This window comes from Symphodus melops, assembly GCF_947650265.1.
Source record: "Symphodus melops genome assembly, chromosome: 23".
NCBI classification, from domain to species: Eukaryota; Metazoa; Chordata; class Actinopteri; order Labriformes; family Labridae; genus Symphodus; species Symphodus melops.
Genome location: NC_136713.1, coordinates 8,536,266 through 8,549,573, shown reverse-complemented (window position 1 = coordinate 8,549,573; position 13,308 = coordinate 8,536,266). Strand labels below are relative to the sequence as shown.

The following is a 13,308-nucleotide window of genomic DNA, read 5'->3' as shown; positions in this document are numbered from 1 at the left end:
CAGAGAGTTGTAGTTCTCACTGGGAACCCTTTTTACGGTCCAGTTTAAGAATCGGCGTGAGGACCGTGAAAGAAAGGGCTCCATCCCCTTCCATCACACGGGGAAGAAGCGTCAGCGTCGTATGGGGGTCCCCTTCTTGCTCCACGAGGACCACCTGGACGTCTCGCCCACCCGCAGCACCTTCTCCTTTGGAAGTTTCTCCGGCCTGGGGGATGATCGGCGGGCTTTGGACCGCGGCGGTTGGCAGGCCACAATCATGGGTAAGCAGAACGATGTTAATAAGGATACAAAAATAGCATGTCATAAGTTTTCAGTGTTGATTTCTCTTTCTTTCAGCTCCCAGTTTATGAGTCAGAGGAATCTGTCGGGAGAGATTTAGGTCGTTTCATTTAGAAGATTAGCTCAGACTTAGAGGTGTGATTCCCATCCTCAAGGCAGAAAAACCTTTTGTTTTGTAATTTAGAGTTTGTAACTCTAAGAGCCTCCTTTCTATGAATTCACAACAAGTTTATCAAGCCACCACTGCTGCTGCTTTAATGGAGAGAGTTTAAAGAAAAGGCCAGTAAATCCAAGCAAAAAGTGGCTAATACACACGTGTTCTACTGTTTTTGTCTTTTTCAGGTAAATTCACCCGAAGAGGCAGCACAGACACGGCTGCAGACGCCGACAGCCTGAGCGCAAAGCACTCTCACTCCCATCACTCTCTGCTGCGAGACATGCCCGACCACTCCAACAGCCACAGCGACAACACCGTCAAAGAGGGTAAGGAGGAGGAGAGTAAGACACACACGTTCCTCCGAAAACAGGCCTGAAAAACACACTCAAGCTGGAACATTTCCACATATAAGAGCTCTTCAAGCTGAGCATGTTTATTTTGGATGAGACCGGCGGAATAGGTACAGCTGAAAAAATCAGACATGAAAGTATCCATCCATTTGGATCATGCTTTTCCATTTATATATGAAGGACACAATCAGATAAAAGGAGTGTTAATTCTAAAACGTGGACAGAAAATTCTTTGCAGTGTTTCATTTTTAACAGTTTTTAAAAATGTAAAACACAAATGAGAAAAACTAGTCATGCAACTTTCTGTCTGCTACATTACACTTCTTGCTCTCCTGAGGCCTGGCAGGCAGAAATAAAACAGGATTACATAACAGATATCATTCTGCGGTCGTGCTAATTAACATAAAAAGGGGGCGGGCTTTGGACGCTGCTCCACACTGCGTCGCATTCCTGCATTTTACTCATAAACATGCTGGGTTTCATGCATATTTACGATTGTAGTTTGTCCTTTTAGTGATTATTATTCATTTCATGCAACACATGAGAGGACAAGAACTGCTGCAGTGCAGATTCAAACATAAGCACAAAGGCTTTTATATACAGAGACGGTGAGGGTCACGTTTTTGAAATCTTTGTCTCAGAAGTATTGAACCCCTGACTCCCCGTGCTGTAACAGTTCGATCCCAGATCTCCACCATCACCATGGCAGCGTTCAACACCACGGTGGCGTCCTTCAACGTTGGCTATGCCGACTTCTTTACCGAGCACATGAAGAAACTCTGCAACCCTGTCACCGTCCCCGAGCTCCCAGTGGAGCCTCTGGCGTGCGCCAATCTTCCGCGCAGCTTCACCGACTCGTGCATCAACTACTCGTGTCTGGAGGAGGGGGAGAACATCGAGGGCACCAATAACTTTGTGCTGAAGAACGGCATGTTGGACCTCACGGTGAGTTCTGGATCACTCAATTCAAGCTCGAGAAACTGAAGAAAATGAAACGAGTTATTCCTCTGTCATTTTCCAGGCTGTCCTGCGAGCTCTTTACGCCGTCCTCAGCCACGACATCAGCTCCAGGATCTGCGACGTCGCCCTCAACATCATCGACTGCCTGCTGCAGCTCGGCGTCGTCCCCGGCATGGGCAAGAAACTATCCAAGCAAGGGGACAAGGAAAACCAGGAGGCCCGCGCCAAGGACTCGTCCAGCTCGTCCGGAGGCACTCAGGGAGGAGGGTCTGTCCCCGGTGCAGGAGCAGGGGGAGGGGGAGATGGTGGCGGTGGAGGAGGAGGAGGAGGAAGCGGTGGAGGGAGCGGGCAGGGGAGCAAGGATGATGTGAAGAATAACAAGGATAATGATAAAAAGGTGTTTTTACCATTCAATCTGACTGATACTGAAATACATGAAAAGAAACAGGTTTTTCATGAGCTCTGTGTCCTTTTCACGAAACAGGACGAGGGCTCCGGCTTCAGCACCCACCGCCTGGCTCTGACCATGCTCATTAAGATAGTCAAGTCGCTGGGCTGTGCCTACGGCTGCGGCGAGGGACACCGCGGTCTGTCTGGGGACCGCCTGAGGATGCAGGTCGGTCTCTTCTATTTGTGTGCCGCTTCCACTCGTCAGCACAGCTCTAATGCTGAACATACTATATTAATTTACCATCAAATATTAACCGTATTACTTCTTGGGCGTCATTCACTCTTCTAATTCTTCTCTCCAAGGCCCAGAACTGCCTGACCAGCCTGTACAAGCTGGACAAAGTGCAGTTTCGGCAGACAATGCGCGAGTACGTCAACAAAGACTCTCTCAATAACATTGTGGACTTCCTGCATGCGCTGCTGGGCTTCTGTATGGAGCCCATCACTGACAGTAAGTATGTGGTGTGCCTGCGACTGGGACCGGCTGCAGATCGCAGCACACAGTATGACATGATGGCAAACGCAGATTGAGAGTGCATCAGGGTTTGAATGGCAGTTGTTCAGAGAGCTGAAAAGACAGTACATGCTGCAACAGAGTCAGTTTGATGTGTCATAGGGCTGCAAATAACAAATTATTTTAGTTATTATAAAATGCCAAATTATCTAAAAAGTCATCAAAATATCAGAAAAAAGAATAACATGCTCACAGTGGTAGTGCTCACAAACAAACGTTTGTATTACTAGCCTGTGACAATGCTAACATTTGCTAATTCTGCATTGCTTATGCCATAACCAGATAGCTTTCAACATTCCCATCATGCTCAGCTGCACTTTGCGTGTCTTGCAAATCAGCAAATGTTAGCATGCTAACAGGCAAAAAAATAAATAAATAACATAATTAGGAAAATAGCTGCTTACATAGAAGTTAATGTGTTATTTTAAAGACAAAATCAAGCTGCTGATGGTGCTAAAGGATGGTTTTTCCAGTTATTTAGGTTTGGACCTGATTATACAAACCAAATAAAAACTTTTACAAGCAAAATAAAACCTCATGGTGGCACTAGAGGAAGAAATATAGGGATTTTATTTTCACTTGTTTCACTTCTTTTTTCCAATCTCGCGGCGGCACTTAATGAAAACCTTTTACCACAGAACCAACCGTTACAAAGAAAATAAAAAAAATCTGAAGGATTTTCATTTTGGATGATTTAAAACAGAAAAGTCTGGGGGCAAATTAAAAACAAATTAAGCGTGGTCGACAAAGCTGAATTGTACTGCTGCTGTCTCACCCCGCACTCCGACTTTGCATTCCAGCGCTATCTCTGTTTATATATCTGTTTTTTCCCTTCCTCCTTCCACTTGTCTCTGCTTGTCTTTGTTCCTTTTTTGTCGTCGTCCTCCTCCTCCTCCTCCTCCTGCTTCCATCCCTCCTCTTTTTCCTCCATCCACTTTAATGAGCTGAATCCTGCCTTCCTTACTCACTCATCCATTCTGTACACTTGCCAATCCAAAGCTTTGCCCATTACATCTCTGCTCAATCGGCGGCTTTATTGCTGAGCATTGAGACACATTGTACATGCCAATTCAGTTTTGCACTTACATCCATTCGACTGTTATTATATATACCTGTACAATTGGCAAGTTACTGAAATGATGAGTGTTTTCAATCTGAAAGTGATTAGGGCACCTTGTTACGTTTTTTTTTTTTTGGAGTGTGTTTTATATTCACAATGTGTGTGTGTGTGTGTGTGTGTGTGTGTATCCGGTTCGCCTCCGCTCGGAGGTGGGGGTGACACCACGTACATGTCTGTTCTGGCCTGATTGTCAATCAACTTGTGCCCCGCCTCTTTTCTCTTGCAGAGTACGGCAGTGCAGGTGAGAGGTCCAGGAGGGCGAAAAAAAGAAACATCGGTAGATACACATGATCAATAATCAATCAAACACAGTCAGTTATCTTATTAGCATCGAGATGACACCCAATCAGACCCTTCCCAAGGCACCGCTTCCATCGCTGCACCCCTTACTCTCTCAGAAAGTGACAAAACTCACCTGCAACTTCAAATTTAGGCTTCTATTTTTTTGCTTATAGTACGTTAAATCCTACTGGACCAAGAGAATAAGCTCCTTGTTGTTTGTTTCTGTAGCAGGCCTTAGTCACTTGCATGTATTCCTTATCCCGGACCCAGAATCCTTTTCAGTTTGCTTCTCCCCCATATGCTTTCTGGACCCTTTTTCCTTTGCCCCCGCCCCTCCCTCCCTCCCTCCCTGTTGTATGGGCTCATTGTTTTTTTAATACACAAGCCTGTCAATAATGTTCTGACTGAACCTCCCCGTCGTGTGATCCGTGGTCTCTCCCGCCTCACTGTTGCTTCCAGACAAGGCCGGCTTCGGCAACAACTTCACCACGGGGGACAACAAGTCGGTGGCGCAGAACATGGAGGCGGTGGTGGTGGGCTGCATGTTCAAATCACTCATCACCCGCTGCGCCTCCACCACGCACGAGCTGCACAGCCCCGAGAACCTGGTGAGTGGCGTTTGAACTCATCCGCCCATCTGCCTCTGTCTTTGCTTTTTGTTTGTTTTTCCCCTGGAAGCCTCTGTGGCTTTGATTCAGTCTGTGATCCAAATATCGGCTTCCCTCTCATCACACTCAGACGCTCTGATTTATTTTTGCAGGATGTTGTTAAATAATTGAACAGTCATTTTCCACTGAGCTGCAGGAACAGTCACTAAACACCACCTTTGTTCATTCCTGGTTAAATATGATGAATTTGAACTTAATGAATCTGTGAAGAAAGACATGAACTATTCTCTGGTCTCTTCTAGAACGGGCGGCGTTTCAAAACGTGGCAGTGAAACTTTAAATTTGAAGACAATTAAAGGACAGCTTCTGCCTGAAATCGTTGATATGAATTCATTGTGTAATTTGGATGTTGTCACAGTATTTAAAAAAAGAGTGTAACTGAACATAGTCGGTCATACAGAGGTCACAGGATTTAAACATCTGCGTCTACTCACGTCCCATGAGTCCAAAGCAGAAACTCTCACTGATGGTAAATCTCTAAAATTCATAGCGTCACGGCGCACTGACCGCTGAGTTGTTTTTGAACGCCTCGAGGCTGGCAGGACTTGTGTACGTTGGCGGTAGATGACACACTTTTCAAGGCAGGCTTTGTTATGGCACTGATTCAGAGGCCACCCACTCACAAGCTGGAGCCGAAATCCTTCACAAAGACTCGCTCACGAACGCCGGCCGTTTCTGCATATATGCAAAGCATTCACCGTGTTTAAGTCTGAACTTATATATAAGCCTGACTCTACGTCCTCTTCCACACCTTCCCTCGCCGCTCTCCTCCTTTCACAGGGACTGTACTGCGACATCCGCCAGCTGGTGCAGTTCATCAAAGAGGCCCATGGGAACGTGTTCCGCAGGGTGGCACTGAGCGCGCTCCTGGACAGCGCCGAGAAGGTCGCCACCACCAAGAAACCCGAGGAAAAGGAGGAGGCCAAACAGCCCGGACCTCGGAGGTACGAGCCAATCAGCGGCAGGATCGATGACTTGTCCAAACACAAAGTAGTGGAAAAAGAAAAAAAAGTGAAACGTGAAGCTCTGCTTATCATCACTGCTCACTGTTTTTGAGTTTTTTTCCGTTTTTTTTTTTTTTTTCTGTCCCGTCTGCATCTGTTTATCTTGCTTGAGTGACTGATCAATGTTTTAAAATGAACAGAAAGCACTAAAAAATGTGCGGCACACTAAAAGAGCCAGTTAGACGCACCAAAGATACTTCCATTCCTTAATTTGGATTTAATCCCTGACTTTTATGTCGAATTTATCGTTCTTAAATGTGATAAACGATGAAACAGGAAATACTCCGATTTTTATACTCTGTCGTTTCGTTAACGAAAAAGCTTTCAAACTTTGCTCATCTGCCTCCATTAGCAGCTCTCTTTTTCATTTCTTTGAAATCTACAATAAATGCATCCTTTGAAATCCTCTTTGTAAGCAATTACAAAATGATCTGAAAGAACATAAACAAAGTGAACAGCAAAAAAAACAGTCAAAAGGATCAACTTTGACGAATCAACCCTTAATTTGCAGAAAATCTCAAACTCTCCTCTAGAGCCTTTAAAGGCTTAATTCTTGATCACTGTACAAATAACTCAAGCGTTACACGGATCAGGCTGCCTGAGCGCTGTATTTGTGTGTGCGTGTGTGCGCAGGTCAGAGGCGGGTGTGTCCGGGGAGAAGGGTCAGATGTCCAGTGCTGCAGATGAGTGTCGCAGCTACATCTCCAGCAGACCCCCCCAGACCCCCGAACAGTGAGTGTCCACCCCATACAGCACCATGTTTGTCCTGTTTAGCGTCCATTTTTTAAATTTTTTTTTATCCACAAAAAAACAAAAAAAAAACATCTAGATCGGTCACAGTGCTGAGAGATATTCAGATTGAGTCCTCCTTTGCTTCCTCTCTCTCCAGTGACGAACAGATCCCCGGCGCTCTCCTGGGCAGGAAAGACTTTTGGAGGAAGATGTTCAAGTCGCAGAGCGCCGCCAGTGACACCAGCAGCCAATCAGAGCAGGACACCTCCGAGTGCACCACCGCCCACTCCGGCACCACCACAGACCGCCGCTCCCGCTCCAGATCCCGTCGAATATCCCTCCGCAAGAAACTGAAGCTGCCAATCGGTGAGAGAGGTTCAAAGCTTATCACTCACAGTCTCTTCTGTTTAAGATGCGAATATTATCCCCGAGTCTGTTCGCTTGGCGTCCATTAAAAAGACGTTTGTTTTTTTGTTTTTTATTCTGCGTGTACGTCCAAACATTCAGCATCCTGTAACAGACTTATGGGAGTTATTTTTAAGAAGAGAGCTTCATAGTCAGAGACATTTGAGGATTTAGTGGGAACAAAATAAGAACAACATTAAAGAGACACACGGTCTCCCGAACCGTCGAAAAAATCTCCATGAAGAAGCACGTCTGCGTTAGACGAGAAAGTCTGGGATTTCTTTTTTGTGACATGCAACTTTGCAGCGATCAGAAGAGATGCTATATGAGTGTTTGAATGAACTCAGTAGTACCTCTTGCACTAGTATGTATTTCCATGATCACACCTCATTGTCACCTTTATATCCACTTTGAATCTTAACATGCCGTGTTTTGTTTGTCTACCATTGGAACATTGCCCGCCAAGTCCGAGTCACTTCATGTCTTTGGTCTGTTCTGTGTCCCGTCTTTGTGTCCCAGCATGCCGTCGGACATCTCGCCATCCGCTCACTCTCTCTGTCTTACGTATGTGGTCGTGGAATCATCTTCACACTCTGTTTGTGTCATATTTGTTCTGTGTTCGTCATCCCTCCTAAAAAAAATGTTTTTTTTTAAAAAGTGCACGGCGTTCCAGAGCTGCTCTCATGGTGTTTGTAAATGACGCCGGATAGAGAAACTGTCTCCCAAGCCTCCGTATGTAACTCCAACAGGAGTTCAGAGCAAACAGGAGGCAACTTTCTGCCCTGTTACCTTCACAAACGGAGCTGTTGGACTCCACACACACACACACACACACACACGCACACACACACGCACGCACACAAATGTTAACCTTTAATGGCTTATGGGAGAACTCCAGTAGCTCCACTCATTCAAAACAGACTCTGGATCATAAATCCAGAAACACTTTTGCTCCTAGTCTGAAGGCTGCATCACCAGATTGAAAGGTACAAAGGACTTCACGTATGAAGCGGGTAAATAAAGGTGGCCTCATCCATCTGACGTGTATTTGCAAACACCAATCTTCTGCGCTCTTTAATTTGTGAGTCCTTTTTTTAAGAAAAGTTATGTGTGTGTCCTTTTGAATGCTTCTTAGTCTGTGAGTGTGTTTGAGGTGAAGCTCCTCCTCCCTCTGTGATTTCCTTTCCTCACCTCTTTAAGTGTGTGCATGTGTTCTGATGATCCCGTGTGTACAGACTCGAGTGTTAACCTCTTTTCTTGGTCGCGTGTCGTCATCAGGAAACTGGCTGAAGCGATCCTCTCTCTCTGGACTGACGGACGGCGTGGAGGACCTTCTGGATATCAGCTCTGTGGATCGACTTTCCTTCATACGTCAGAGCTCAAAGGTCCGAGACATTCTTATATTCATTTTAAAAATGAGAGCAAAATACTGTTGAAGTCGTAAACACGGAAGGAACAGAGACATAGGCAGCAATGAGGGTTTGATTTGTGATCAAGTGCGTCTGTGTCTCAGGTGAAGTTCACCAGTGCGGTGAAGCTGTCTGAAGGGGGCGCTGCGGTGCCGGAGTTCGGCAGGGACGAGGAGGAGAATTTCTTCAAGCGGCTCGGTAAATGGAGGTCTGGCAGGAGGAATCCATCCAAGCTTCACCACACAGAAGAGAAAGATGGTAGACCTCCCCCACCCCGGGGTGCCCCACCCCCCCTTGCCCACCCAGGCCCCATCGTCCTTTGTGTCTCTCTCTCTCTTTTTCCTCGCACTCTTGTTTGTCCGTGTCGTGTCTCACCTCACAAATCCAGCCAGCTCCTCCGTCTGCCATGATCAGTGTCGGCTCTGTCAGTTAGCTGCCTCTTTCATTTTCAACACATCGGAGTCAGTTTGTGAAAAATCTCCTCTTTGTAATGACGGAGCTAAAAAAAAAAAACCTCCTTAAGTTTCAGCTCGTTTCAAAGACATTTAAGAGAGGAATGAGGAAATGAAAACAAACAAATCAGTTTTAATGGGAGTAAAAAAAAAAAAGCTTTGTTATCCTGAGAAGTTACAAAATGAGTCAAGATCGTCAGAAATACAAGTTCAGTTACGGTAAGGGGGGGGGGACATGTTGAGGGAGCAGCGAGAGATTCCTCATCAAGATGAAAATTGATCAAATATGCAACGACTTGTCTTTACATGTGTGCAGAGCGCGTGCTATCAAGGTGAAGGTCAGACTCTCCGATGTGTTGAAAATGTCCTCAGTAGGTGTGAGTGAATGCAACCATCCACTCAGTGTTTTTTTTGTTACTGCTTAAACAACAAACAAACAAGTTGTTTGCGCTGAATGATCCTTTACAAAGAGAAGCAGATGTTAGCATCACCGTGTTCTGTGTGTGTGTGTGTGTGCGTGTGTGTGTGTGTAACTGTGTTGTGACTCGTCCCCCCCCACCCCCCCCCACCCCTTCTGTCCACCTGTGCACGCCCTGTTCCCCTCAACAACTAAAACCCCTTCCTTCTTTCCTCCACTGCCTTGGTGGAAAGAGAGGACAGGAGGTGTGTGGGAATCTCTCCTATCTACGAAACCATCTTTCTACTGCAGAGCGATTTTCTGTGCTGCTGTAGCCGTGTGAAGCATGACGCCGTCGGCGCTCTCTCCGTCTCTTCTGTGGTGACGTCCGGTGGTGGTATTTTTCCGATGCCTGACAACACAACGTACAGCTTCTTTTTTTTTGTCTGTGCGGCTACGGTTACACTTGGCAAGAAGTATGATCTAATTTCTTATCTCGTTTTGGGTCTTGGAGACTAAACTGCACATTTTAAAACCCAAGTGTAACCACTGCTGGTGGCTGTGTGTCCATCTCACACATTGTTGGTGGCTTTTCGTGAAGTGTCCTGGATGGTGATGTTGCTTCCTGCAATGTCGATATTCAAACTGCAGTGCAATCTTTACATCGCAACCTAAATGTGTTACTTTTAAAAAAATAAAAAAAAAAACTTCCCTTGTCCTGTTATACTCTTTCTTTTCTTCCTTCAAACTGTCCTTCAGGACCGCACGGCTTTCAAGAGCGACTCGCAGCCAGCCAGGAGGCCATGAAGAACAAGAACGTGGTGAATCTGGGCGCCATTCGACAGGGAATGAAACGCTTCCAGTTCCTTTTGAACTGCTGTGAGCCGGGGACAATACCCGACGCCTCCATCCTCGCTGCAGCTCTCGACCTGGTACATTTTCACCCCCCGCTTTTCATCACTTTGTGCCCCTAAAAAGCTACCACTTTTTCTAATCTTGATCTTCGTCGTGTTCTCCAGGAAGCTCCTGTCGTGGCCCGGGCGTCCCTCTTCCTCGAATGCGCCCGCTTCGTCCACCGCTGTAACCGTGGAAACTGGCCCGAGTGGATGAAGGGCCACCACGTTAATATCACCAAGAGAGGCCTGTCCAGGGGTCGCTCTCCCATCGTGGGGAACAAAAGAAACCAGAAGCTCCAGTGGAACGCCGCCAAACATTTCTGCCAGTGGGGAGACGTGAGTGAATGTTTCAACTTTTACAATCAGGCCTTGAGAACGCGCTCATTTGTAATTTTTTTTTTTTTTCTGGTGTCAGGCGATCGGCACAAGGCTCAGCGAGCTCTGTCACTCAGACAGCGAGAGTCCTGCAAACATCCTGGGTTACATCTTTGACGAAGAGACCAAACGAAGGATGAGAAAAGAAGACGAGGAAGAAGATTACTTAGACGACAGTGAGGCAGAAGATTGTTTCATCAATATCTTTATAACCTCTGATTCTTTTAAAGCTTCTGTGAGAAGTGTTCAGGTGTTATAAAACGCACTGAACTAAATACTGAGCCTTCTCTATGAGCCCTTTGAGAGGTGCCACTTTGTCCACAGGGGGGCGCCAAAATCAACGCAAACACAGTTCACAGAGGAGTTTTAAACTTTCTCAAAATGTCTAAAATATTATAATAATAATAATGTGCTTTGATTTTATAATGGGCAGTGAAAGCTATTTACTTACAAAATAGATCGTGGTATTATTATTTTTTTGGTTCCCATGGTGATAAATTTGTAAAACTGGAGGTTTTTATTGTGTATTATTATTTTGGCCTCAAAGAAAACATTTTCATCGATTTATGACGTCATATTTTTGTGCTGCTTTTATCATTTCTCTCCCTGAAGACACAGTCAATCCTACCAAATGTGGCTGCCCCTTTGCTCTGAAGATGGCCGCCTGCCAGTTGCTGTTGGAGATCACCACCTTCCTGAGGGAGACGTTTCCGTGCTTACCTCGCCCACGCACTGAGCCACTCGTGGTCAGTGGTCCCATCTTTGCCAGATGTCTTAATTCGTCTTGACGCTCAGAGATTCTGTCGTGAAAAGTTTGGTTATTTGAACTGTCGATTTCTCATCAGTACATTTACGATGAATACATTCTCACTGTCGAGATCTTCCTCTCGTAGGATCTCGACAGCGCCCGGCTGCGCCTTGATCCGGAGCTCGGCCGTCATCGCTACGAGAGGAAGATCAGCTTCGCGGGAATCCTCGACGATGAAGACGGACACGATTCGCTCAACAGCAGCAGCCACACGCTGAAATCTGACACCACTGGTGACGACAAGAAGGCCCAGGAGCCTCAAGGTGAGATCCAGCGCTCATGTGAAGCAGACTTTGTGGTTCATTTCAGGTCTGCTGTCATTATTATTCTGAATAAATTAGATGATCTCTCCCCACTTCCCTCTTCTCCAGCACCCATCCGTAAGATCCGTATCGGAGGCTCCCGACTGCTTCAGATCAAAGGCGCTCGCAGTTTTCGTGTGAAAAAAGGCGGCTCGCTGTCGTCCATTCGCCGGGCGGGAAGCTTGAAGAGCACCAAGATGTCTCGCCAGGACTCCGAGTCTGAGAACGAAGAGGGGCTGCTGTCACAGACACAAAGCAGGGACACTGTTACCGATATAGGTAAGAGAGGGGATCACCCATCACACTTTTTCTTGACCTCGTCGTTTGTTCTCTGTCGCATTCTCTTGTTGTGTTTCAGGCAGCCCTTTTAGCACCAGCGAACCCAGCATAGAACCAGAGGGCCAGGGCTCAGGAGGAGCAGAAGACAACTATCATCGCAACATGTCGTGGCTCCACGTACGTCCTTTATGTTTGAAAATATACGAGCGCTATCATTAAAGTGTTCACGATACAATGACCCCGTCCTCTCTCCTCTGCCACAGATTATGATCCTTCTCTGCAACCAGCAGAGCTTCATCTGCACCCACATCGACTTCTGCCACCCACGCTGCTACCAGCACCACAGCCGCTCCTGCGCCCGCCTTGTCCGCGCCATCAAGCTGGTGTACGGGGAAACGGTGGACAGTCTGAGGGAGGACAGCGCCACCTCTGGGAACATCGGACCACGAGTTAAGAAAACTAAAGAGGTACGTTTTTTTGCAATTGATGTTTTGTTTTGTTTTTTACACTTTTTTTTGTATTTATGAAAATGTCTCGTGGTTTTAGTGTTCAGATAAGTCCTGTTTGAGGACGCCGTCCATGAAGAGAAGACCCAATGACTCTAACTCTGAGGGGAAGAAGGATACAGGCATGCTTAAGTACATCCGCAACCAGGTAAAAGGCCGTTTTATTCATCAGTTCATGTTTGAGATGAAGCAGGTTGTCTTCATTTTCGACGGTTTTGCAGGTGATGAGTTTGTCTCCCGCTCCTCTGTCACTGCTGATCAAAGCAGCGCCCATCCTGACAGACGACATGTACGGAGACATCCAGCCCGCAGCCTGGGAGCTCTTACTCAGTGTGGACGAGCATATGGCAGCAGCAGCCGGTGAGCTCAACATCAGGTTGTTGTGCCCTTCAGGCTTCATTTCCTATTTTTTTATTTATTTTATATAATACGTTTCTCCTTGCTGCCCTTTCCCTCGCTGTCCTCCCTCCCCCATCCCTTCCAGCTGCCATGTTCCTTCTGTGCGCCGTAAAGGTCCCCGACGCGGTGACCGAAATGATGATGGCCGAGTTCCATCACCAAGAGCCGTGCCAGCGCATCAACTCCATCCTGAAGTTTTACACGCTGTGGCGTTTCCGCTACCAGGTGTGGCCTCGCATGGAGGAAGGAGCCCAGCAGATCTTTAAGGTGCACTTTTATTTGTCTTTTGTTTTCATGAATAAGTCTCTACTTTGTCCTGCAAACTGGATCTAAACCATGTTTTTTGTTCCAGATCCCTCCACCCAGCATTAACTTCACCCTGCCGTCACCTATCCTGGGCATGCCCTGTGTCCCCATTTTCGACCCCCCGTGGGTTCCCCAGAACACAGGCAGTGTCCAAGATCCAATCAATGAAGACCAGTCTGTAAGTCGCACTTCGACTGCCTTATCTGCATATCTTTACTTGTTACAAAGACTTATTTTCATGTGAACATGTGGGAACAG

The 13,308-nt window shown here is 46.6% G+C and overlaps 1 protein-coding gene across 1 annotated transcript in view; it reads left to right on the top strand.

The window, feature by feature from the left end:
• Nucleotides 1-13,308, top strand: part of unc80 (unc-80 homolog (C. elegans)) — a 33,302-nt gene that overhangs the window by 7,363 nt on the left and 12,631 nt on the right. The window contains 25 exon segments of the mRNA XM_079335878.1: nt 44-260; nt 622-762; nt 1,463-1,731; nt 1,808-2,143; nt 2,231-2,362; nt 2,500-2,647; nt 4,057-4,107; nt 4,572-4,720; nt 5,561-5,724; nt 6,418-6,516; nt 6,674-6,882; nt 8,200-8,306; nt 8,435-8,528; nt 9,939-10,111; nt 10,199-10,411; nt 10,491-10,626; nt 11,063-11,196; nt 11,344-11,521; nt 11,600-11,839; nt 11,919-12,016; nt 12,103-12,306; nt 12,386-12,493; nt 12,567-12,705; nt 12,830-13,011; nt 13,097-13,228. Of these exon segments, the coding sequence (XP_079192004.1) occupies nt 44-260; nt 622-762; nt 1,463-1,731; nt 1,808-2,143; nt 2,231-2,362; nt 2,500-2,647; nt 4,057-4,107; nt 4,572-4,720; nt 5,561-5,724; nt 6,418-6,516; nt 6,674-6,882; nt 8,200-8,306; nt 8,435-8,528; nt 9,939-10,111; nt 10,199-10,411; nt 10,491-10,626; nt 11,063-11,196; nt 11,344-11,521; nt 11,600-11,839; nt 11,919-12,016; nt 12,103-12,306; nt 12,386-12,493; nt 12,567-12,705; nt 12,830-13,011; nt 13,097-13,228 (4,053 nt within the window).